This window comes from Bos indicus, chromosome 16, assembly GCF_029378745.1.
Source record: "Bos indicus isolate NIAB-ARS_2022 breed Sahiwal x Tharparkar chromosome 16, NIAB-ARS_B.indTharparkar_mat_pri_1.0, whole genome shotgun sequence".
Classification (NCBI taxonomy): Eukaryota; Metazoa; Chordata; class Mammalia; order Artiodactyla; family Bovidae; genus Bos; species Bos indicus.
Window position 1 is genome coordinate 65,762,617 of NC_091775.1, and position 26,666 is coordinate 65,789,282.

A 26,666-nucleotide genomic window follows, 5' to 3' on the forward strand; every position below is an offset into this window, starting at 1 on the left:
TCCAAAAAGGCTGGGGAGAGGGGAGTGTGGGCCCAGCCTTGCCCACAGCGCCTCCTGGTGGGGCTGCAGCGGCACAGGGACCCTTGCTGGACAGGCTGGAAAGGGAGCCGCTGGCCCCGGGGAAGCAGCCCCGAGCTGGAGCGTTCCCCTCCCCGAGCCTACAGTGACTTCCATCAGGGCGCCCCCAGCCCCCCATTCTTGGCTTTCCTCTGAGGTCAGGGAGGGACCATTCTCTCACCGGAAGCTGAGTCCCGCCCCCTCCCATTCCTTTCTCCTCCCTCCCGTCTCCACCTGAACCTGGATCTTTCCCTGCAGGATGGGGCTGTCTGCTGTGACCCTCCCTCTGTCCAGGGATGACTCACATGCAGGACAGTGAGTTGTTGCTGTTCCACAAGCATCAGGGGTCCCAGGCATCCCACCTGTTCCTTTGCAGGCTGTCCCGCTCACCGCCACCTCACCTCTGCAGCACTGTGGCTGGATGGCAAGGATTAAAGAGTCATTTTAAGGGCCAGGGTCGCCACTTCCATTCCAAGCCTCTTTTCTACTATTTTGCCCCTCTGGTTCCCTGCCCTCACCACGAACCCCCACCTTCCTGGCCTGTGCGCTGGCCTTACTTCTCCACCAACAATGGGCGTGAGTCTGTTTTCTTATCCCCTCGGCCTTGCCCCTTTCTCCTGGATTCGAACCCCTGTGCTGTGCCCTGCCTCTTTTCTCTCCTAATACCCTAAGCCTGCATTCCTCTTCTGTCCCCTCCCTGCTCATGCTGTGGGCATGATTCCTCCTAATGTCCGTTCTGAACAGTAATATCCCCTTCAAGTCTTCACGATTCATGCTGGCATTTTACAAAGTAGTTAAAACCCTTCAGACAATACCATCAACACACACGTCTCAACTCCTATGTTAAGGGCTTCCCCAAACTGTCGGTTCCCTTTGGGAGAGGACACTTTGTTACAAGCTATTTTCTAAGGTCTCCGAAGAACGAGAAGAGAGGGCTGTCCAGGGCACTGAAAATCACATTCCCCCATGAGCAAGAGCCCAGACTCATTCCCCTAGAAGAGGAAGCACCGGAGGAGTCTCGTCTGGACCAGCAGGGCCACGAAGCTGGTGTTCAGACCATGGAGATTTGGTCAAAGTGCCCATTACAGAGAAACCAAGCTGAAGAAATGCCAGGGAGGGGCAGAAAAATAAACGCAGTGAATTAAAAATAGAGAGAAAACCAGTTCTCAGAGATGATTCTTCATTCTTTCCATCCTTTTTGAGGACATGCAAGAAGGTGGCTTTGAGCTGTGAGCTGCCTGCCTAGTGTGGCAGAATGATCTTAAACTAAGATCATCTCTGTGCCAATACACCTATGGGTATAAGGCCATTCTAGGCAAATTCACAGACCAGAAAGGAAGCCAGTTTCCGGCCCAACAACAAATTTTAATGGAGCCATTCCACCCCTTGCCTTGGAATCTCATTCAGTATTTAGTAACACTGTCAAATATTCCCGAAAGCACACCTAGACTATTCTTGCGGCAATTCAAGCCGTTTCCTCATTCCAGGCACATGATAAGGTACCGTTTCCTCCTCCTGCCAGGAAGCCTGCACGAGCCTCTAGCCCAGCCTTACCCACAAGGGGGCAGACACCAGAAGCGAGAAAGATCCAGTCCTACAGCATGTGAAACTGAGTCTAAAAAACACAAGTTAGAACCTATCCTGAGACCCGCAGGCCCCTGGCTTTTGAGGGACAAGAGGGGAGTGTACTGCTGGGTCACATAGGATATCCCATACAGAGGGCCGCTTCACCAAGGTTGAGAAGCATGACTGACCTTCCACATACATAAAAATACAAAAAAGTTTAGACAAAATGAGACAACAGAGGAATATGTTCCAGACAGAGGAACAAGATAAAACCCCAGAAGAAGAACTAAGGGTGTTCAGTTCAGTCACTCAGTTGTATCCGACACTTTGCGACCCCATGAACTGCAACCTCCCTGAGAATGAGTTCAGAGTAATGATTGTAAAGATGATCCAAGAACTCAGGAAAAGAATGGATGCATGGAGCAAAAAGTTTTAAGTTTTTAACAAAGAATTAGAAAAAATAAAGAATAACCAGAGTTGAAGATACAATAACTGAAATGAAAAATTCACTAGAAGCAATCAATAGCAGAATAAATGAAGCAGAAGAATGGATAAATGAACAGAAGACAGAGTGGTGGAAATCACTGCCATAGAACAAAGAAAAAAGAATGAAAAGAAAGGACAGTCAAAGAGACCTCTGGGACAACATCAAGCACACCAACATTCACTTTATACGGGTTCCAGAAGAAGAGAGAGAAAGGGCCTGAGAAGATATTTGAAGAGATAATAGCTAAAAACCTCCCTGACATGGAAAAGGAAACTATTGGAAAAGATACCATGCTATGTGGCGAACCAGAGGTCATAGGGAAGAACAGAAGTGTCTCCAGGGGACAGTGATTCCTAAGCAAAATATCATAAAAGACACTCTGCCCCGTTCACTTGCAGTGCTGAGCAATCGAGTGTTCTCTTTACTACAGCTTGAAACCTTTACCCCAGAACATCATGGAGCGTCCCTTTCATCTACAGATCTTCACATCACCTATTCTGGCAAAGTTCATTTTGTAAAACTGTGGGCATTCTTGAAAGCTAGAGGAAAATATACTGTGTGTATGCCAAGGGATGCTTTTAACTTGCTATTTAAACAAGCCCTAATAATGAGGAACAATTAATAGCTACATTTCCCTGCCTAACTCTCAGAAAGAAGTGGCTAAAATGAGGCCATTCATATAGAAAATGCCAAATCTTGGTAGTTGGGAGGGATAAATTAGGAGTTTGGGATTAATATATACACACTACTCTATAGAAAATAGATAACCAGAAAAGGGACCTATTGTGTAGAATAGGGAACTATATTCAATACCTTATAAAGAAAAGAATGAAAGAGAAAGAAAAAAAATACACATATGTATAACTGAATCACTTTCCTGTACACTTGAAACTAACACAGCATTGTAAATCAACTACATTTCAATAAAAAAAACTCTTAAAAATTAAAAAAAGAGAAGGCACAATTTCTAGGTAATCTGTTGTTAACACATTGTACTAAAACCCACCATCATTATTTCTCTCTTTTCCACGCAAGCAAAAACAAAGCCAAAAACAATGTATTGGTCACCACTGACCAGACTCTTCAGCCTTGTTTCAGCAGTGCCTCCTTGACTCAGGGCCACCATCAGCCCTGGTCACAGGGGAGTCCCTCCCATGACCACTGCTCGCTTCTCATGTCTCCCCGCCCTCTGACACATTTAATCAGAGCACCTCTAGGGGAGGGAGGTTCTCTCTGAAATAACAAACACCACACCAAACATAAAACTCGGGTGAAACAGTTATTTCCAAGGCTGCCTCTGCTGTGCTTTCCAACTGTACCACCCATAACATGCTATCTTATCAAATGACCGGCCTCACTTTCACTCTGCCTTTGTCATTAGTTAAATCTTCGGTGAATTAACTTGTCAGTCATCGAGATCACTTACTTGGAAAGAATGTCTCAAAAGCACAATGTAGAAGCCTCTTGGGAAGACTCATCTTTATTTTACAGCTACTAATTAGATGGATTTGTTCCAACTAGAAGTGAAAAGATTCCCAAGCGTGTAGCTGAATGGAAATTTTGTTTCAGACACCAACCTTTGACTGGAAGTCTCGGCATTGTCTGTCAGGAGACAAACCAAACGTACAATTCCCCCAGAAACAACGGCCTCTGCATTCACGAGGACGGCCCAGCGTGGAGGGGTAGCTGCCGTGCCTTGCCATCATCAGTGGGTCTCAAGACTGTTACCTGTCAACAACTCCAGCACATAGCTGACTCTTCCATCCTGCCCCGCTCCCCAGCACTCCCGTGGAGGCCCCTTCCCAGCCCCACACCATCACAGTGCCTGAAAGCATCCCCACCCTCTGTGCCCAACTCTCCTCCCTCTCCTTAACTCTCATTCACGCTCCCAAACCCAACACAACGGTCACATTCCCAGCAAAGCTGGTCCCTCAACGGGCCCCCTTGACGGTCCCCCTCCTCGGCACGACCAGGTTCCGTGGGTTCTACAGTCACCTTTGTTTCAGCCTCTGAAAGACAACCATCCGGCTATACACGGCAGCTCTCCTGGACCACGGACCCCGCAGCAGTAGGCACCTTTCCCAGATCTCTGAGGATCTCAGCACCCAGCACAGGGCCTGAAACAAGGTCATGCTCACACTGGATTCTGAGGTCCGGGGGTGGGGGTGGGGGGGGTGTGCGTGGAGCTTGACCTGAAATTCAAAGGAGTCACTGGGTCCAACATGGGTTCTCCCGTTTTTGCCCCAAGATAAAGCTCCTTGGCCTGGGACAGGCATCTCAGTATCTTCTGATGAACAGGCTGATCAACAGCACAGAAATGCAAGATGACTTCTCCCTCATCATCCTCCCACTGGGGGCTCCTGTTTCTCTGTACCTTTGAATGCTCTCTGGCTTACCCACCTCTTCAGCAGTCTAAAACATCCCCCAACTGGCCGGGAAGGCTGGTGACTACTCTCTCTTCTTTGCCACAGCAAAGTGATGATTATCTCTGGCCTCCGACATCCTAGGGCCAGTGCAAACCCGGAAATCCCAGCAGTGGGGGCTGTTGACCAGCGCTGGAGGAACCAATGAACAGTCACAGGGTTGCACATTGTTTTTTAATTTGTTTCACAGCAAGCTCTAGAAGGCAAGTCATTTACCACTTCCCCACCCTGAAACAACAGAGCATGACAGACAGTAGTGGAGGCTGGGATGCCAGCTCTTGCTTCCCAGATCCTGCAGCAGGCCCCGGTGAACAAAGCAAGGCCCGGGCAGTGTGTCCTCTGCAGATGGTAGACACTCAGTCCACGCTCAGCAGCACCAGCACCGCTGAAGTCAAGGTTGTCCATCCAGAAGATTCCACCTTGCATCGCAAAATCCAGAGAGGGTTTAACTTCCAGAAGCAGACAGCAGGTGCCATGGCTGGAGGCAAAGTCCTCTGACACTGCCAAGGTCAAATGTCTTGACTTAAGACTAGGCTAGACGGGAGAGAGGAAGAGTAATGAGGTCAAGGAATCCCTTTTTTTTTTTTTTTTAAGAAATGCTGGGTCTGCAGTTCACAATGTTCACAACAAAAGAACATTGCTTGGGATTCTAGACCTGAGTGAAGAGAAACAAAGGCTGGGCTGACAAAGCCAGAACTTTATTCACAGTAGAACAGTCCTAAGCTAAAATTCTAGAATTTATCAACAATGTCTTTTAAGAATGAGAATGCATAAACCCACCAGACCAGCTGATAGGGAAAAAGAAAATACACCAATGTTCTCTATTAAACAAAACCACACAAAAATTAATTCAATCTGCCTCCATTTCCACTCCTAATATCTCAGCCACCTCCCACCCTCTTTATATAAAAAAAAAAAAAACATAAAATTCATGCACACTTGCACACACTCAAATATTCAAGCAAAATACAAAATACCCAAGGAAAGCTTAGGAATCACCTAAGTGTTTTTCATTAGCTCCCCAGATGCTCTGTTTTTCTAGACAAAGAATCAAGTTCTGACTGCCATGTCTAAGCAGTAAAAATCAGTCAGCTGAGATCCCCCTCCTCTGTCTCCTGGCTCACTGGTCAATGCAGAAGAACCAACCATATGTCAAGAGGGAAGGCCAAGGCTGGCGTTCTGTGGGGGGGGAGCTGCCTGATTGTCCTGCAGCCGGGGGCCTTCATGGGGAGCAGTCAGCAGTACCCTCATGGGTACACTCAGCAAGGCCGCCCTGGGGCTCTGTTCCCAAGCATGAAGCTCGGAGTCCAACAGCCAGGACACGGGGAGAGGAGCCGGTGTGGACAGGATGCTTGGGGCGGGGATTTCTGGAGACTGAGTTTTACTGCTTGTGGGCATGAGAACAGATACCTGAAGCAAACCATCATGAGATATCACAGACGGCAGCACTGGAAGAGATGATGTAGTCCAACTCTGCATTTTACATAAAATCCATTTATGGAGAAAGCAGAGAGGTGGTCTGCCCAGGATTGCGACCCTAAGAGCTTCCCTGGGTGTTGGCCTATGTCAGTTGATCAGTTCATTGTTTCTAGCCAAGGTCTCTCACCTGAAGTGGAGAATCATTTGTTTATAGGTTAGACTCTCCCATTCAACAGGCCTGGGAAATGCAGAAAAACCAGGTTCTGGAACCAATAAGTCTACACTGACCACTTCTCAGGAGTGATGAAAGCCTGATGCATCTGTTTCTCTGCCTTATCCTGCAGACTCTCCCCCAACCCCCAACATTTTGTAAAAATAAATAATTCAAAATAGAATGAAAATCCCAGGCAAGGACAGTTGCTGGCCTGAACATGTGCTCTGTCTCTCACAGACCCATGAACCTCAAGCCTGCAATTCACTCCCAGGCTCAGGAGGGATGGGAGAGTCTGACCTGCTGGGGCAGCACATGAACCCCTGGGACAGCAATTACAGACCAGCCCTGGCCCCTTATATATTAAATTTATCTTCATAAATAGAGCATCCCAACTCAAGTGACCATAATAAAGAAAGCCAAAGCTTGAGTGTTTTCTTCAAATAGCTACACACACCCTCAAATATCTATGAAACTATACTCAATATGTCCACATGGCAAACTGGACAGCTCTTTATGAGAGCTTCAGTTGTCACGATAGTCAAAGGCCAAGTCTCAGACAGACCCAAATACCCATCCCTGTTGGATAACGGAGACTAAGATGCAAAGCTCACTTTGCAATAAGGCTCATGACAAATACCTTTAAAGAAAAAGCCCGATTAATTTGATTTCTAAATTATTTGATTCCTGCCCTCCCACCCCCCACCACCAAACTTGGAACATACTCAAGTTTTCAAGGTCACATCTATGACATAAAACGGGCCCACCAGACCACTAGATATGGTCCAGTTGGGTAGGCTGCCGGGCCTACCCATTTATTGATGTGACAGCGTTGGTGACCACCTTTCCCTTGAGTGAGCATCTCTGAGCTATGCTGTTCAACCTTAATGTGGGAACCGGTATCATGGGTAATGAACTAAAGGACAAGGTGTCTGGGTTGAAGTTCATCCTAATGGTGGCCAGAAAGCCTATCTTCTAGCCATCCTAGGAGATTTGGGTTTAGTTTCCCTATTCTCTTCCCGTTAAAAATATATCAATTTTGATCAATCACATTAGACCGCTTTGGTTAGGTCACTGTAACCATTAAAAGAAACTGGAGCAAACAGATGGTTGGCCCATTAGGAAAACCAAAGTGTAGTAAGCCCTCCATGGAGCCTTCATAGCTCATCTCTGGAAGGTGCAGTGTCCAGGGAGGCTGGTGGTGGCAGGGCCTCTGTGTTCTTTGCGTTGCGATGGATGCGACTTTGCTTCCGGGACTTCCAGGCGTGTGTCCTGTCCCAGTCAGTGGCCACCGTCTCATTGTCCCAGATGGTCGAGGTCTCCGTGTCACTCAGATACCCCGGCTGGCCTGTGTAGTGCGTGGGGTAGATGAGCAAGGGTTCTGCAGAGAAGGCTTTCAAGTCCCTGGATTCGTAATGCTCCATGTATTCAGCACTGAAAACAAGAGGCAGACAGGTGGGCAGGGCACTCACAGAACAGGGGAAAAGGGTCTTGCTTGTTACCTCCTAAATTCTCATGGATTTGATTATTTTTTTAAATTGTGTCTTTGTGGAAAACTTTAGCCTACAAACACAACAGATTTTTTTCTTAAGGCTTTCAGATGATTTAAACAAGTACACAAAGAAAAAGGTCAGGGTATTTTTGTTAAATTTAGACGGTGGTTTGGTCACTAAGTCATGTCCAACACTTGAGGCCCCATGGACTAAAGCCTGCCAGGCTCCTCTGTCCATGGGATTTCCCAGACAAGAATAATGGAGTGGGTTGCCATTTCCTTCTCCAGGGGATCTTCCTGACCCAGGAATCGAACCCGGGTCTCCTGCATTGCAGGCAGATTCTTTACCGACTAAGCTACAAGGGAAGATCCAAATTTAGATAGAGTAGCTTAAAAATGAATTTCAGGTCTTATTCTAAAAATTAAGGTTTAAGCTCTGTTGGGCCACAATAATAAATAAAGTGATCACTTTGTAGAAAATGCTTTGATCCTGGATCAGTGAATGAGATGGCTGGGAGCTGGAGTGAAGGTGTGAGTGATGTGGTGTAGGCTTGGAGGCACACCAGCTTGGTGTTGCAGTCCAGCAGCCTGTGAGTGTAAATGAAGGGACAAGGAGCCCTCCCTCCCAGGGCTCCTCTGCCGATTACATGAGGTGACGTCTGCTCAGCAGCTAGGTTTCAATTTCCTTTCTGTTAAGAGGGTGATGGTTGACCTCCATGTTTCTGTCGGGTAGCAGAGATAAAAATCAGTCTCTGACACATCCATTTTTACTGAGGACAGGAGACAAAATGGGCAAGATGCAGGACAAGAACATCGAACTGCTACAAAGAAGACCATCTAGGGAGGAGATCACCCAGCAACGAGAGAAGGAGCCAAGGTTAGAACCTGGTCTGCTCCATTAACGAATTTTGGAAGCATCAATCAAGCAGGTAGCATGGGTAGAATTTGGACTAGACTCTAAGGACACAGAGATAAAGATGGTCCCTGCCTCAGAGGCTCACAGGTTACTGGGGAGACTGATACATAAACCCATCATTTACCATGTTCTTGATACAGCACTAGGTCATACTGAACTCCAGGCTATGGGAACTCTGAGCATCACACTGTCTTCTGTGGACGCCCAGCTCAGAGGCCATCTCCACTCTCCCCGAGCCTCTAACACATCTCTGTGATCGTAGGTATCACAATATGTCACAATGACTGTTCATGAGTCTGGGTTCCTGACTAGCTTGTGAGTCACTGCCTGGCCAACAGTATACACAATGGACTAAGAAACGAACTGAAAAATTTGAGGTGCTTAGGAAGATGACCTTCACCTTGAGGTGTACAGGTTTATGGAAGTAAGAAAATCAAAGACGAGAAGACCGAGCATAGTATGCACAGTTAAGCTGCTGCTGCTGCTAAGTCGCTTCAGTCGTGTCCGACTCTGTGCGACCCCATAGATGGCAGCCCACCAGGCTCCCCCGTCCCTGGGATTCTCCAGGCAAGAACACTTGAGTGGGTTGCCATTTCCTTCTCCAATGCATGAAAGTGAAAAAATAAAGTGAAGGTGCTCAGTCGTGTCTGACTCCTAGCAGGTATTAAAGAGGACTCCTATGCAAGACTCACCATTTCTGCCTTATATCCCCTGTTTGTAAAAGGAGGTAATCACTCGAGTTGGCCTCTCTTTGTCATGATTATGGAAAGATCATTTAGGAAAGGAGTACCCCTTTAAAAAATACCAAGTATTACCCAAAACCAAGTAGCATAATGCTCAAGGGACAGGTAGGCAGTTCAGGGCAACTCACACAGGATGCTTGTTGTACATGATTGGCAGAAACTCATCCACTGGGAGCATCTTCCCAAAAGGATCTGCTCCAACCAGCTTCTGTGCTCCTTCCAGAGAAATGACGTAGCCGAGGGTCCAGTAGGAATAGTCAGCTTCAACCAGATTTACCACGTTGGGCACAGATTTCTCTGGTTCTTTTACTTGCATCCTCTTCCTACCAATATAACTAAAAGGAAATGGGTGGGGGAGAAAATTCCAATTTGAGTATTAAACATCCATAAGAATGGAGCACAGCTTTGCAGACACTTTTGAAAGCTTGGACCAACTGTGTCTTATTTAAATGTATCACACAACAGGGCACAGCACATCAATCATGGTTGTCACCATCTTCCATCAATTTCAGGCCATTTCTGTGGTTCCACTTATCAAGAGCCCAGCTATCCTTGCCTAGAAGGCTGTTAAGGCCTGAAAGTTGAAATGAAGAGATTAAAAGATCTTTCAGAAGTTGGAGACAAGATGGTGGAGTAGAAGGTGAGCTCACCTCCTCTCACAAAAACACCAATATCACAACTAACTGCTGGATGACCATCGACAAAAAAGACCAGAACCCACCACCAAAGACATTCTACCCCCAAATACAAGGAAGTCACAACGAGATGGAAGGAGGGCACATTCGTGATAGCATCCAATCCTGTACCCACCAGGTGGATGACTCACAAGGGGGAAAATAATTATTTCTCATAAGTTCTCCCACAGGGGTGAGAGTTCTGAAGCACATGTCAGGCTCCCCAGTCTGGGGGTCTGCCATCAAGAGGAGGACTCCCTCGGAGCACTCAGCTTTCAAGGCCAGGACGCTTGATTGCAGGAGCTCCGCAGGAATGGGGGAAACAGAAACTCCACTCCCGGAGGGTACACACACAGTCTCGTGCACAGCAGGACCTGGGCAAAAGCAGTGACTGCAGAGGAGTGCGGGACAAAGCTGCCTGATGGTCTGGGAGTGTCTCCTGGCGGGGTGGGGGAGTGGCTATGACTCACTGTGGGGGCCAGGACACTGGGGGCAGACGTACAAGGGAATACTCACCAGTGTGAGCAAGTGAGTATAAATATTATTAAAGAATAGCATTTAAAGGAAGAAAAACATGATCATCTCAATATAGGCAGAAAAAAACTTTGACAAAATTCAGCACCCATTTTTTTTTTTTAAACAAAACTCTCCAGAAAGCAGGCACAGAGGAGACCTACCTCAACATAATAAAGGCCAAATATGACAAACCTAGCATCATTCTCAAAGGTGAAAAGCTGAGAGCATTTCCTCTAAGATCAGGAACAAGACAAGGATGCTCACTCTCACCACTTCTATTCAACACAGTTTCAGAAGTCCTCCACAGTGATCAGAGAAGAAAAAGAAATAAAGGGAACTCAAATTAGAAAAGAATTTAAACTGTCCACTGCTGCAAATGGGATGATACCATACATAAGAAATCCTAAAGACACTACCAAAAACCACTAGAACTCATCAATGAATTTGGTAAAGTTGTAGGATACAAAATTTTTCAAGTCTTTTTACTTAAAAAACTAAAACTAGAACTGCCATATGATCTAGCAACGCCACTCCTGAGCATATACCCAGAGAAAACCATAATGTGAAAAGACACATACATCCAGTATTCAGAGCAGCACTATTTATAAAAGCCAGGACACGGAAGTAACCTAAATTTCCATCAACAGAGAAATGGATAAAGAAGATGTGGTACATATACACAACGGAACATTACTCAGCCATAAAAAAGAATGAAATAATACTATTTGTAGAATCATGGATGAACTTAAAGATTATCATACTAAGTGAATTAAGTCAGACAGAGAGACAACTATCATATGATATCACTAACATCTGAAAAAATCTGAAAAAATGATGCACACAAACTTATTTACAAAATATGTCACAGACTTAGATAACAAACTTAATAGTTACCAAAAGGATAAGGTGTGTGGGGGGGGGGGGATAAATTAGGAGGTTGGGATTAGCACATACACACTATTATGTACACAACAGATAATCAACATAGACCTACTATATAGCACAGGGGAACTATATTCAAGATATTTTGTAATAACCTATATGGGAAAAGAATCTCAAGTATAAATGAATCACTTTGCTATACACCTGAAACTAACAACATTGTAAATCAACTATGCTCCAATATTAAAAAAAAAATCTTTTAAAAATTTCATGACGAAAAGCAGATTTTTTTCCGATCATTTCCCAAAGGTAGTGTAGGATTTTCAGCTGTGTTTATAGAGGTTGGAAGGGGACAACAAAGACCAGATGTGAGAATCCCAACTTTGCTTTCAAGTCCCTAGAGCTTCAGTCTGGGGACTTGATATTTTCTACACAGCTCTCCAAATGCTGGTGGTAAACACAAGAGAGAAAATGCTTTGGAAAAGATACAGTCCAAAGTGAAAGACCTAGGAACCCAAGAGTAGCTCAAGAGGTTTCCTCTGGGAAAGAATGGATGGCACCACTTGCACGGTTTGCCTTCCCTCACCCATCTCTGCCCATGCTTCCTCCCGGGTTCTGTCCTCCAGGAACTACTTCTGCAACGCAGGATGTACCCTCAACTATTCTCCCCATCCCCAGTCTACCCATGGATCTGTGATCCATTACTTCTGTCTGGAGCCTGGTTGCTTCTGCTTGCCTGGGCCAAGTTGAGGAGATCTGGCTTTCTGTCTGTCAGAAAAAGCTGAATTCCTCTATTTTGCTCTAAAAACCATCTCTTTCAATATTTAAGCTATCCTCTTTGTTGAAACATCCTAGGATATATAGAATAAGTCTGTGTTCATCTTCAGTTCTTCTGGAGATAAATATAGTCACCTCTCAACCGCAGCCTCTTAAAAGCAAAGAGCCTGAATTTCTCTCATGTATCAAGTGAAAGAGAAAATCCTATTGAACGCCTGAATTGTGACCAGAGTGACTGAGGAACTAAGCTTATACTCAATTTGTTATACTAAATGTAAACTGTAATTTTAAAATTGACTTTGTGTAAAATATTTTTTCTCTTATTCAAAATGTATTATTTTGGTAGGGCTACAGTTTACTTCAACAGTTGAAAATTTAGCATATGGACTCAGGTGTGTTGTATGCATTAAATACATACTGGATTTTGAAGACTGAATGAAAAAAGAATATAGACTAATTCATTAATAGTTTTAAAATACTGATTATATGTTAAAATAATATTTGGATATGTTAGATTAAATAAAATGTATTATTAAAGTTAATTTCACCTATTTTTATCTTTTTAATATGATTACTAGAAAATTTTAAATGATGGCTTCCCAGATGGTGCAGTGGTAAAGAAGTCACCTGCCCATTCAGGAGGCACAAGAGATACAGACTTGATCCCTGGGTCGGAAAGATCCTCTGGAGGAGGAAATGGCAACCCACTCCAGTGTTCTTGCATGGAAAATCCCATGGACAGAGGAGCCTGGTGGGCTACAGTCCATGGGGTAGCAAAGAATCAGATATGACTGAGCACACACAGAAAATTTTAAATGATATGTCTCACATATTTCTATTGGACACGCTGCCCTAGATGATTTCAATGGCTTGTTCTATTTTTCCCTGCTTACTATTTTCTTTTTCTGGAGAAATTTAATACTGCTGTCACAGACAGCCTATATGCTTTCATATTTTGAGTTTAAGTACATTTGCTTTATTCATTTTATAAAGTGAGATGTGAAAAATTGGAAACAGCTATAATTCTTTGTGATTAGATAATAGATTTCAATGGAACACTTGCCCTTGATCAGTCACGGAAATTTAGAAAACATCTCCCCAGCTCCATCCCCCATATCCTTATCAGAACAATAACTCTTCTTCCTTGGATCCATTGGTACGCTTTCCTAAGAAATGCATCAACCAAACCACAAGTGAACAAGGATGTATGTCAACTCTAAGCCTTAGACTCCCCAAGGCCAGTCCTCTGATTCCAAGGCTTAAGTGAAAGCTGCCTTTGTACATGTCACATAAGCATGAAATAGCTTTCAAGCTCCATGCCTGTGGGGCCTTAACTGCAGGCTGCAGGACCACAGACTCAGAAAGCCTGAGGTGCGAGAACTCCTAGAGGATTCTAGGGACAATGATCAGAAGAGACAGTGCAGAATCTCATGACATGACTGAGACCCGACAGGAGCCAATCTCTTTATTACATAGTGCTGGGTCTAATTCCCACGGTTACGTGAGCCATTACTAGGTTTCCTCTGAGCTCAGAACGGTACATTTTCTAAGAGAACAAGTATTCCACCCGAGTGCATAGTTAAGTTTCCCTCCGAGGATGGGAGGAACGGGGACAGCTTGTGGGCTGCAGCTGCTAAAGGAACAGCCTCTGATCTGATGAAATTGCCTTTGACACACAGATGGGAAGTAAATATGACGCTTGGGAATTTTCTGCCTCATTGGAGAGAAGTAAAAAGTGTCATCTCATTGTAAAAACAAAATGAGAGAGAGCGAGCACTCAGTTCCCAGAGAGAGAGCACACACTCAGTTCCCAGAGGTAGCAGGCAACGAGCATTAACTAAATTTCTGTTCAGAGCCAGGACTCCCTTGGTGAGTCTGGTTTTCCTAAGACAGCCTCTGACTCTCCAAACCCAGCTGTCAGTGTTCTCCCTATTTGTACAGCTCCCCTCCCCAACGGGTGCTCTCCCATTGACCTTCCAACCCCCTCTCCCCTCCCTCCACACACACCATCAGAGACTGCAGAGGAAACCCATCCTCCAGGGAGCTGATGCTCAAATGTGACACAGGACCCTTGCCCTGGCACGGGTCCTCCCTGGAGATGCTCTATGCACCACGCTGCTTCATGGGTGGGTTTCTGCTGCGTTCTCAGGTAAATGCTCATACTGAAAACCCCAGATCTGCAGGCAGATTCCAAGTCTCAAAGAAAGTCCCATACTTTCTCACCCTGAAGAACATATAGATGCAAAAGTGAAAGTGTTAGTCACTCATTCATGTCTGACTCTTTGCAGCCTGCCAGGCTCCTCTGTCCATGGGATTCTCCAGGCAAGAATACTGGAGTGGGTGGGTAGCCATTCCCTTCCCCAAGGGATCTTCCCGATCGAGGGATCAAACCCAGATCTCCTGCATTGCAGGCGGGATCTTTACCATCTGAGCCACCAGAGAAGCCCCCAGACCAGTGGGTATCCCCTACCTACTTCTTGTTGCTGGGAACATATATGGAGAGAAAGCCAGGTAAGTGGAAGCTTGAGCCCCACCTCCTGTGAGTTGGGGCTCTTGGTGCTGAAAGAACTGAAAGAGTTCTCAGTACTCTTAGAAAAGCCTGTTGTCTTGTCACTCACATCAGCTCCCAATCCAGCTGAACTCGATCAATGTCATCCATCAGCTTCATCAGCTTCTTTTTAAATTGATGTTCAAAACGCACGTCGTCCTCAATAACAAGAGTCTTCTCCAGCTCCCGGTCAATTACCTGCAAAGGTCAGGGGGAAGATACCCGAAGAAAAGTTGATACTTATTTATCTAATCAAAATAGGTATTAAAAAGTCAAAAGTGTAGTAGCACAACACATAATAGCTCATAACTGGAATCTCGGTGAAGGTTCATCAACAGTAAAATGGTCCCACTCTCCTCCCTTCTCATTACAGAACTGCACATCTGAATGAAGCATTATTCACCTCTTTCCAGACAGAGTAGTGGCTAAGGAAGCAGCCGATTTCACCCCTGGTTAGAGGCCTGGAGGAGTAGGGATCTCGATATCCAGGCAGCATTTCAATATTCAGGGCCTTCAGCTGGCTTGTGTTGAGTGCCCTGTAAGATAGAACACGCCCCTAAATTAACACATTGAGAGGTCCCCACTGCACAAGCCAGGAGGGAGAGGTCTGTGTATTCCCCACACTGAGCAGGCTCCTTAGAAGCTCCTCAGGGTTAGTGTGTTGTAGCATTATGAGCTTTGTGAAGACAAGATGCGGTCTTATATTTTATGTATCCCTCACAACACCCAATGTAGTTCTAAGTATCATCAGTTTTTTGGCACCTTTGAAAAAGTATTTTCCTAATGAAGGAGAGTGGCTAATAGAAACATTAAATATTATTAAACACTGGAAGGAATGAGGACAGGAAAGAATCACAAGAGGAATTGTACACATGTGTACATCTTTCCTTTGGAGTTAAAAATTAAAATGCAGAGAGAGTCATGTAAGCAAGAGAAGTGACTCACTACAAACAAAGTATTCTCAGTAAGATTAATAGTTGATTCTCATCTGAAACCATGGAGGCCAGAAGGTTGACAAATTCAAAGTGCCAACTCAGAGAGACTCAACCAAGAATGCTATATCCAGTCAAGCTAGACCTCACAAATGGAAAAACCAGGATGTCCCAGATAAACAAAAACGGCGTCACTAGTAGATCTGCTCTACGACAAACGCTAAAGGGAATCCCTCAGGCTAACATGAAAGGAAACTAGAGAATAACTCAGATCCACATAAAGAAATGAAAGCATTGGTAAATGAAGTGCAGGTGTTTGCGTGCATGCTAAGTCACATCAGTTGTGTTTGGCTCTTCGTGACCCAATGGACTGCAGCCTGCCAGGCTCTTCTGTCCACGAGATTCTTCAGGCAAGAATACTGGAGTGGGTTGCCATGCCCTCCTCCAGGGGATCTTCCCGACCCAGGGACTGAACCAGTGTCTCTTATGTCTCTTGCATTATCAGGCAGGTTCTTTACCACTAGCGCCACCTGGGATAGGTAAATATAAATAGTGTAAGTATCCTTTTGTTCATAACTTTTTCCCTTATCTGATTTAAATTATAGCTGCATAAAGCAGTAAGAGCAAATAATGTATAAAGAGCATATAAAGAAATAATTAGTGTGACCATAGAACAAAGGAAGGGGAAGGAATAAAGCTATATAGCTGTTAAGTTTTTCCTTAGTATTGAAGTTGGTATTTTTTTATTGAGATATAATTGACATATAACGTTAGTTTCAGGTGTACAATATAAGGATTCAATATTTTGTACTTTAACATCTTAATTCCTTTGTTTATATTTCAGTATATTTTTAGTTATTAGTGATTGCCCTAGGGATTATAATTAACATCTTAATTTATAGCCATCAAGTTCATATTAATAGTAGGGTCCTAGAAGAAAACAAGGGGATAAGACTCCTTGACTGCTTTAGTGATGATTTCTTGGATTTGACACTGAAATTAAAGGCAACAACAGCGAAATACACATTCTTCAACTGTATGTGCAGCATTCTCTAAGAAAGACCACATATTAGACTATATAGACCATAAATAAAGCCTCAGTACATTTTAAATGGTTGAATTCATACAAAGTATGTTCTATAACCACAATGAAATTAAAAATTGATAGGAAACTTGGAAAATTTACAAATATGTGAAATTAAATAATATACTCCTTGATAGCCAATGAGTCAAAGAAATCACAAAGGAAATGAGGAAATATTTTGAGACAAATGAAGATGAAAACAGCGTACCAAGCCTTACGAGATGCACCTAATGCAGTACTAAGAGGGTGAGTTATAGGTACAAATGTCTATGTTTAAAAAAGAGAATCTTAAATAATCTGCTTTTCCATTTTGAGAAACTGGAAAAAGAACAAACTAAATGCAAAGCAAGCAGAAAGAAGGAAATGAATGAAAGAGAGAATAGAAAAACTGACAAAAACAAGACCAAAAGTTGGTTCTTTGGAAAAGAACAAAACTGATAACACTTTTAGGCAAATAAAAAGAGTAGACTCAATTATTAAAAATTAAGAATGAAAGAGGGAGCAATCCCTACTGGTCTTGTGGAAATAAAGAGGATTACAAGAAAATACTATGAACAATTATACATCAACAAATTAGATAATCTAGATACAACGGGCACATTGCTCAAAAGAAACAAACCAACTCAAGAAATAGAAATTCTGAATACCTATAACAGTTAAAGAGGCTGAATTTGTAAAGATTAAAAAAAAAAGTTCCAAAACATGGTCCAGGACCAGATAGCTTCAGTAAAGAATTCAGAATTCTGCCAAACATTTAAAGAATTAACACAAATCTTTCAAACCCTTACCAAAAATTCAAGAGGGTGCAATTCCCAACTTATTCTATAAAGTATTATCCTGATACACAACCAGAAAAACATCACAAGAAGATGAGAGACCAATATCCCTTAAGATAAATAGAAAAATCCCCAATAAAATACTAGGGAACAGAATCCAGCATCAGAGAAGAGGGATTATACATCATGACCAAATGGGATTTATCCCAGGATTGTAAGGTTCATTTAACACATGGAAAAAAAAAAAAAAGTGACACATCATTATTAACAGACGAAAATTCCACGATCATCTAAACAGACATAAAACTTGACAAAAATCCTACTGTATATGAATTAACTATTTATATTCCCCCAAGTTCACATGTTGATAGGGAGGTGGAGCCGTAGATCCTAAGGTAGAACTTTCGTAAATGAGATTAGTGCCCTTATAAGAAAGCAAGAGCTTGCTTTCTCCCCTCTCCTTGCTCTCTGCCATAGGAGAGTACAGCAAGAGGACAGAGATCATGCTGAGTTGCTAAGTTGGGTCTGACTCTGTGACCCCGTGGACTGTAGCCTACCAGGCTCCTCACTCCATGGGATTTCCCAGACAAGAATACTGGAGTGGGTTGCCATTTCCTTCTCCAGGGGATCCTCCTGACCCAGGGATGGAACCTGCAGCTCCTGCATTGGCAGGCGGATTCTTTTACCACTGGGCCACCAGGGAAGCCCACAGGAAGAGGATCGCCATCTACAAAGCAGGATGAGCTCTCTCACCGTAATCTAGCCATGCTGGCACCCTTCCCTGGAACTTCCCGGCCTCTGGAACTTTGACAAATGTTTATTTGAGCCACTTGGTCTGTGGTCATTTATTATAGCAGCAAACAAACTAAGACACCATCACCCTTTCAAGATAGAAACACTCAACCCAATCAAGACCATCTGTGAAAACTCCAGAGCCAATTATCCTATTTAATGGTGAAGGACTAAATGTTTCTCCTTAATAACAGGAACAAGCCAAGCCTATCCACTCTTATCATTTCTTTTTTTTGTAACTTTTGTTCTTCATTATGAAAATTTTTAAATGTCCATCTTAACAAAGATAAAAGTAAGTTCTTAATGAAGTTTTATAAAGTAGATTACAGTAAACTATTTTAAGGAAAACAGTTACCACCCAAAGACAATGAGCATGATTTGATACACAAGCCTGCAATCTTGTTTTCAAAATGTACACTAATGTGTTCCTATTTTTTTTAATACATCAGTGTCTCTTTTCCTGTCTCATATACACGGTTATTGTTACCATCTTTCTAAATTCCATATATATGCGTTAGTATACTGTATTGGTGTTTTTCTTTCTGGCTTACTTCACTCTGTATAATAGGCTCCAGTTTCATCCACCTCATTAGAACTGATTCAAATGTATTCTTTTTAATGGCTGAGTAATACTCCATTGTGTATATGTACCACAGCTTTCTTATCCATTCATCTGCTGATGGGCATCTAGGTTGCTTCCATGTCCTGGCTATTATAAACAGTGCTGCGATGAACATTGGGGTACACGTGTCTCTTTCAATTCTGGCTTCCTCAGTGTGTGTGCCCAGCAGTGGAACTGCTGGGTCATAAGGCAGCTCTATTTCCAGTTTCTTAAGGAATCTCCACACTGTTCTCCATAGTGGCTGTACTAGTTTGCATTCCCACCAACAGTGTAAGAGGGTTCCCTTTTCTCCACACCCTCTCCAGCATTTATTGCTTGTAGACTTGTGGATCACAGCCATTCTGATTGGTGTGAAATGGTACCTCATAGTGGTTTTGATTTGCATTTCTCTGATAATGAGTGATGTTGAGCATCTTTTCATGTGTTTGTTAGCCATCTGTATGTCTTCTTTGGAGAAATGTCTATTTAGTTCTTTGGCCCATTTTTTGATTGGGTCATTTATTTTTCTGGAGTTGAGCTGTAGGAGTTGCTTGTATATTTTTTTGTTTGTCAGTTGCTTCATTTGCTATTATTTTCTCCCATTCTGAAGGCTGTCTTTTCACCTTGCTTATAATTTCCTTTGTTGTGCAGAAGCTTTTAAGTTTAATTAGATCCCATTTGTTTATTTTTGCTTTTATTTCCAATATTCTGGGAGGTGGGTCATAGAGGATCCTGCTGTGATGTATGTCGGAGACTGTTTTGCCTATTTTCTCCTCTAGGAGTTTTATAGTTTCTGTCTTACGTTTAGATCTTTAATCCATTTTGAGTTTATTTTTGTGTATGGTGTTAGAAAGTGTTCTAGTTTCATTCTTTTACAAATGGTTGACCAGTTTTCCCAGCACCACTTGTTAAAGAGATTGTCTTTAATCCATTGTATATTCTTGCCTCCTTTGTCCACTCTTATCATTTCTATCCAACATTGTACTTGAGGATTTAGCCAAGGATTACCCCCATGACTTTTTGTTCCTCATCCTTATTCAACAACATCTTGGTGCTCATGGGAGTTTCCTCAGCCTCTGGCTGGCTCAAAAACTGTTGGATTGCACCTCCCAGGACTGCAAACCTTGTAATTTAGCCAACCTTGAAACCAAAGAAAGAACCCAGAGACAGTGACAGATACGTTAATCATTTATTGGATAGGGGGATCTTACAAGTCTAAAGCCAAAGATCCCGGAGCATGTCACTCTCTTGTGTACAATAGACAAGAGGCCAGACACAGCAGCAGTCTTCACTACTTGGGTGAGAAGGAGGCTACCATTTATAGGGGGCATTAACATCACATTGGCTCATCAGTTACCAAGGAAACCAGTGACTGTGGCAGGGGCAAGCACGTAGGCAGTTACTGATTAAGCCCTATAATTAAGAGGGTTGGATAGTTATGTGAGTGAAGCAAGGACTGGTCAAGTAGGAGCTGTACAGAGAACAAGAGAGGAGTCATCTTGAATGGCCTGATCATACTTACACACAAACACATTATTAGAACTAATACGTGAGTTCAGCAAGGTTGTAGGAACAAGATCAGTATACAAAAATCAACTATTTCTATGCACTTAGCAATCTGCAATATAAAAATGAAATGAAGTAAACAATTCCACTTATCATAATACCAAAAAGAGTAAAATACTTGAGAATAAATTTAACAATATTAATGCAAGATGTGCAAGCAAAAATTATAAAATATCAATCCAAGAATTAAAGATATAAATAAATGGAAAGATATTCATGATCATGAATCAGAAGACTTCATATTACAAACAGAGAAGTACTTCTCTCAACTGACCTGCAGAGTCAATGCAATTTCTATCAAAATCCAAACTTTTTTGTGGAAAATGGTATGCTAATACTAAAATTTATACAGAAATCCAAGAGACCTAGAATGGCCTAAACATTCTTGAAAAAGAATAACTAAGTTGAAGGACTTCCTTACACATAAGAAGCTACTGTGGGAAATAAGGATTGGCATATGCATCAATGGAACAGAACTGAGAATCCAGCAATAAACCTTTCTATTTAATTAATTTTTTACAAGGTTGCTAAGACAATTCAGTAAAGGAAAGAATAATCTTTTAGCAAATGGTGCAGAGACAAATAGATAACTTTGTACAAAAGAATGAATTGGAAACAAAGAATGAATTGGACCCTTACCTCACATTATATAAAAACTAACTCAAAATAAATCAAAGATCTAATAATGTGTAAGAGATACATATAAAACATAAAACTATGAAACTCTTAGAAGAAAAGACAGAACCAAGTCTTTATGGCTTTGGATTTGGTAACGGATTCTTAGATATGACACCAAAATCACAATCAACAACAAAAATATAAACTGGACGTCATCAAATTAATGTCTGTGTTTCAATGGACACCATCATGAGAGTGAAAAGACAGCTCATAAAATGGGAAAAAATATTTGCAATTTATACATCTGATAAGAGACCTGTATGCAGAGCACATAAAGAACTCTCACAGCTCAGCTACTTTTCCTTCGTCCATGTGGTCTATGAAGGAGATTGGGGTTATTAGAGGTATTTGAGACTGTGGTTCCCAAATTCTAGTACATCCAAGAATAGGGTTGCCAGATTTAGCAAGTAAAACACAAAAATATCCAGTCAAATTTATATTTTAGATAAACAGTCATTTTTTAGTACAAGACCCATGCAATGTTTGGGACAAATTGAACTAGGTGTCCTCTATTCTACGTGGCAACCTTACCCAGGAATCACTTTGAGGTTTCTTAAGTGCCGATTCCCAGCCCAGCCCTACACAGATCATCATTTAGCGGCTCTGGGACTTAGGAAGCTGCCCTCTTAACCAGCCCCTGGGGACTGTGACATGGGTGTCCAGGCCACACTTTGAGAAACACTGACGAGATTCTCTAAAAGAGTCATAAAAACTTCCACAAGAGCTTCTAGCCATACTCCTTAGAGTCATTCATATTCCAAATTTATATATAACATGGAACAGGAGGTTTTGCAAATATCCCTAGTGGCTCAGACAGTAATGTGGGAGAGCAGGGTTCACTCTCTGGGCACGGAAGATCCTCTGGAAAAGGGAATGGCTACCCACTCCAGTATTCTTGCCTGGAGAATTCCATGGACAGAGGAGCCTGCGGGGCTACAGTCCATGGGATTACAAAAAGTAAGACACGACTGCTAACATACTCCTTGAAATAATAGAGTGTTAAAGGGCAAAGCAAAACAAAATAACAACATCAATAACAAAAACTCTTGAAGGACTCCAACCAGATACTGTATGTAAGTTTCCTGCCATGTTCCTGGAAAAAGTAATCAGCCCACGCAGACTGTGGCAAGCACCTTGTGCAACAGGACACACAGACTGTTAGGCATTTTTTCCACTTATTTTCTTCAGGTCAAGTCACACAAGGTAAGATGCTTTGCTCTAAATCAGGTTCTGAATGCAACTCTGAACGCATTCCTTCCAAGGCACTACAGGGCTGGCAACCACCATGACCATTGCAAGAACCCCCAGAGACAATGGAAAATCACACCCAGGGCAAGCATAGTGAAGACCAGAGAGCACAGGATGATGAGTGGATTTCTTCTCTGCTCAGTGAAATTAACATATATAAACTTATATGAGTCATAAAGTTTTCCCAAAATAGGCTGCACTGTGAAAGCATGTCTATCTCGCAATGACTGCAGATTCCGCCCACTGGGACTAAACCTCAGTTGGAGAGGGAGCATCTCCACTCCAGCCACAGCGGCAAGGCTTTGAGGAGAAAACTCAACTCACTTTCCATCCACAGCCTCCACAATCTTGACCTCAATCTCCTGTTCATACAGGGTGCGTAACATCCGGTCTCGCCTGTCCTTTCTGCGCTTGAGGTTTATCATGAAAATCTAATACAAGAAGAAAAAAGGAAAAGAAATACAGATTACTCAGTTTTTATTTTAGGCTGTTGAAAAGCAAAGGAAGTATAAGGAACAAAGCTTTAGTTAGAATAAGGAGTGGAAAGGTTAGGGGAAGTGGTGAAGATTTATTTGTATTTCATATCGGGTCAAAAAGCTATTCTTCAGGAGGCCAAAGGTGAATTAAACCCAAAACATATGAGACCAAGGGGAAGGAAGAAGTTTGGCAAGTGGCTGGATTTATCAAGACCTAAGTCTGCTAAGTGTTTCGTTGGTCCAATTCCTACACCTCAGTTTCCTCATCTGTAAAATGGAAGTCATACTGGTCCTATCACCTGGGAACAAAATATTAGCTATTCTTGTAATTTACATCCTCTGTAGAAAAGTTTAAAGTCATTCCAAGAGTAAGAAAAATCTAGTCTTAACAAATTCCTCTTATTACTATGAGTTCCAAATCGAATTATTAAGGTCTTAATTTTCATAGCTTCTTTACCAGACCTCTTCAACTCTCTTTGACTTTTTCTGAAACAAGTAAAGAAAAAAGGACTCTGCTCTTGGGATTAGTCCTTTAGGGAGAGTCATTAATTTCCATATTACATGGATCTGACGGAAGTCTTATAAGAAGACATGTACTGATCCATGAAGTCCCCAAAGTGTGCATTCAGATTGTCCCCCATGAGGGCTGGGTCTTCCTGCAGCTCCTCACAGTAGCCTTGAAATTCCTGATGACTGCACCGAACACACACCTATCATGAGTGCTACTGGGAGTTACACAGATAAGGAGGCTGCTCTGATTATTCCCAGATTTAAGGAGCCACAGAAGAACCCAAAGCCTCATGAAAGTCGTTACAGGTAATGAAGTACTTTAATAAGGTCCTTTTCTGCAAGCAGTAATAAACTCACTTTGTACATTAAACTAGTCCTGAGAGAGAGGGAGACTTCAGTTGCCAGCGAGAAATACTGAATAGCATGGGAAAGGAGAAGCCTGCAGGAAAAAGTTGGACAATACTGGCTTCATCCTAAAGACCCATCTAGATGACTTTGAGGAAGACATCTAATGTTATGGGGTCCAGTTCCCTTGTTTGTAAAAAGAGGGAGTAGAGTAATCTTATCCTTCAAGGCCAATACAGATTAAATTGTCTATAATATGTGGTTTGTGATAAAGTTTGCATTATGTCTAGAATAAAGAAGAAGTCATGTCATATAAGCAGGCTGGAGTTTTGACTTTACTGAGGGTTAAGCCATGGTTCACACAATCATTCTGAATGGAGTATCAAAATGTTATACATTTTACCAGATCAAAAGCTGAATTAAGTAAAATTTCAACTCTTCAATATTTTATAAAAATATTCTCACTTCCATCCACTTATACAGCTCAAGGAAAAGAATGGATGGGGGAGCAAGACGTCTTCTTTGAAAAAATCATCCATCTGAATCAGAACAAAGTGGATTAGGTATATCATGATTTTATTACCTCCACTGTTTAACTGTGCAATTCTTTAAAAAAAAATTTCTGTGGTAACTGTATTTGCCCTGTTACTTGGGATTTTATAACAACGAGTTGTGTTCATTTATATGTCGTTTTCTTCCTGTTTAGAATCCTACTGTGATGGGAACACGTTCCATCTCCTGATTTTAAGGCTATGGGAAGGAATGGGCATTTCCTCATGTGTACACATGGAGCTACCTGAGGTCACGCCAGGAGAGCAAAACGAAACCAAAAACTAACAGAAATACAACAAAAAGTCCCCTCAGACCCAAGACCTCTAGTCTGGGAAGACTTCGGTAAATAATAATCCCATCCGGGGTCCTGCCAGGACAAGTGCAGTAAAAACTGCAGCTCTGAAGGGAAAACACAGATGGCTTGCTCATATTAGTGAATAGTAAACAGACAAAAAGCCACCCAGCCAAATGCAGCCCAGACACCCCAACAAGGTCACAGAGTACAGGGAAGGTTGAAAAAGCCCTGAAATCCTCTTTTCTACTATCCTATCTCTGTTCCAGGGAGATGACTGCCAGGGCTCAGGAGAGCAGAGTTCCCGTGTCTGTATCTCCATAGAGTTGGCCTTTTTCAGAAGGCTTCTAAAAGTGACCCAGTCTTTGCAAATGGAAGACCAGAGCTAGAAGATCCTGCTTTTGTCTCATGGTATTTGCTCTGATTTGATCCTTATTGGAATGTGTTTATAAAGGGAAAAATGAATATACATAAAGACCGTTGGGTTCTTTTACCTGGAGACATGAGAGTTAGTGAAAGCTGCAGAAAAGGAGAGCTGTAAGTAATATGTGGAAGCCAGTTCAGTATCTGGGGTGGGCCAATATTTCTGAAGCCCTGATTGTTTATAAAACTATCTACACTTTAATTCTTCTCTACTTTAGTCTAATTCATCTCTATTACACTTAAAACCATCTAATCTCATCTTGCCCTCTGCAGAAATAGCATGATAGTTTCTAACTCCTTTCCAATTAATATTCATGAAATACTCCTTTTCATTTCTGAAATCTGCCAACAAATAAATTCCATAGACTAACCCCCAACTTCCAGTTCCAGCAGGAATTTAAGATGGCTGTACTTTGGAGACCCATATGACATAATACAGGGAGATAAACAAGGCATTTTCTTTCAGTGAATCAGTGGCAAGGAGCATAGAGCACAAAGTTTGGCTTATAACATATCGCAGATTCATGGAAAAGTTCCATCGTAGTTTGTGGATTCCCAAGGCACTGTCCCAGCCTCCAGATCATCAAGTTCCTGAACATGGATCAGCAATTATGTGACATGAGGGACCCATGAAGGATTCAGTGATTTTGGGGTCACAATTCTGGTTCTGCTGAGCATATCACTAAGACAGGCATCTTGTTACATTTCTGCTCAATCGTTATACAATTATAGTGTAATAATAAATATAGCCCTTGGAGCATTATTATGAAGTTCTTGCCTGCTACAAAAACAAATTTTAGAATGGGTTTCTTTTTTCTCTTTTCCTTTGTCCTCTAAACCCTGCCCTCCAATTTTTCCCATGGAAGAAGAGCAAAGAGAAAATAAAGCAAAGAATGTTCCAGAATGGTTTCCACTTATTCAGAATAAAGTTAAAGTCCTCTAATACCTAAAACATATATCTTCTTTACCCTACCCTTGAATCTTGATAAAACATGGCAATATCTGCTCTTAGAAAATATGACTTTCATGCCTAATTAGTAACATCTTTCTGACTCAATGATCAATTCACTTTCCCATAATGTTCCTTTTTAAAGATAAGTGAATAACGCACAACAAAAACTGAGAACTTTTTCCAAGTTTCTTTTCGGCAGCCAAGCTGCTCTGGCTGACTCAGACATGTGCCCAGGCTTGTTGTTCTGATATAAACATATAAACACGACGTGCACATGTGCACACATACAGGTGCACACAGACACAGACACCTTGCCTACCTCATCAAATCCCATCTTGTCTGGATATTTAGGGACAACTGAGACAAACTGGGAAGGTTCCATTGGAGGACCGTCAACTGGAAGACACAAGAAACATGCAGAGTGCTTTGTTAGTGAGAGTTGCAGAGAACAGCATCCCATTCGCAGCTTGACCTCTGGAAACACAACCTGCATGGTCAGGGTAGGGAATAACTTCTCAGTAGTTTTCCAGAGTTAAGTGGCTACACAAGAACCCCAGTGGTCACTGTGCTGGTTTTGAGAGCACTTGTTTTTATGCAGATTGCAACATGTGCTCCATTTCCCTTAAGACCTATTTTTAAGAATATATGGAGGATAGTTTTAAAGATTTTTATTGGGGAGTAGCCGATTAACAACGTTGTAATAGTTTCAGGTGGACAGCAAAGAGACT

At 42.4% G+C, this 26,666-nt stretch overlaps 1 protein-coding gene across 1 annotated transcript in view; it reads right to left on the reverse strand.

Annotated features, from left to right (window-relative positions):
- Nucleotides 1-4,688: 4,688 nt before the first annotated feature.
- COLGALT2 (collagen beta(1-O)galactosyltransferase 2) overlaps nucleotides 4,689-26,666 on the reverse strand; it is a 121,194-nt gene continuing 99,216 nt past the window's right edge. The window contains exons 7-12 of the mRNA XM_070768559.1: nucleotides 26,258-26,334; nucleotides 22,713-22,819; nucleotides 15,115-15,247; nucleotides 14,782-14,909; nucleotides 9,443-9,649; nucleotides 4,689-7,597 (exon numbers count right to left, since the gene is read on the reverse strand). Of these exons, the coding sequence (XP_070624660.1) occupies nucleotides 7,321-7,597; nucleotides 9,443-9,649; nucleotides 14,782-14,909; nucleotides 15,115-15,247; nucleotides 22,713-22,819; nucleotides 26,258-26,334 (929 nt within the window). The 3' untranslated portion in view covers nucleotides 4,689-7,320. The remainder of the gene's footprint in view (nucleotides 7,598-9,442; nucleotides 9,650-14,781; nucleotides 14,910-15,114; nucleotides 15,248-22,712; nucleotides 22,820-26,257; nucleotides 26,335-26,666) is intronic.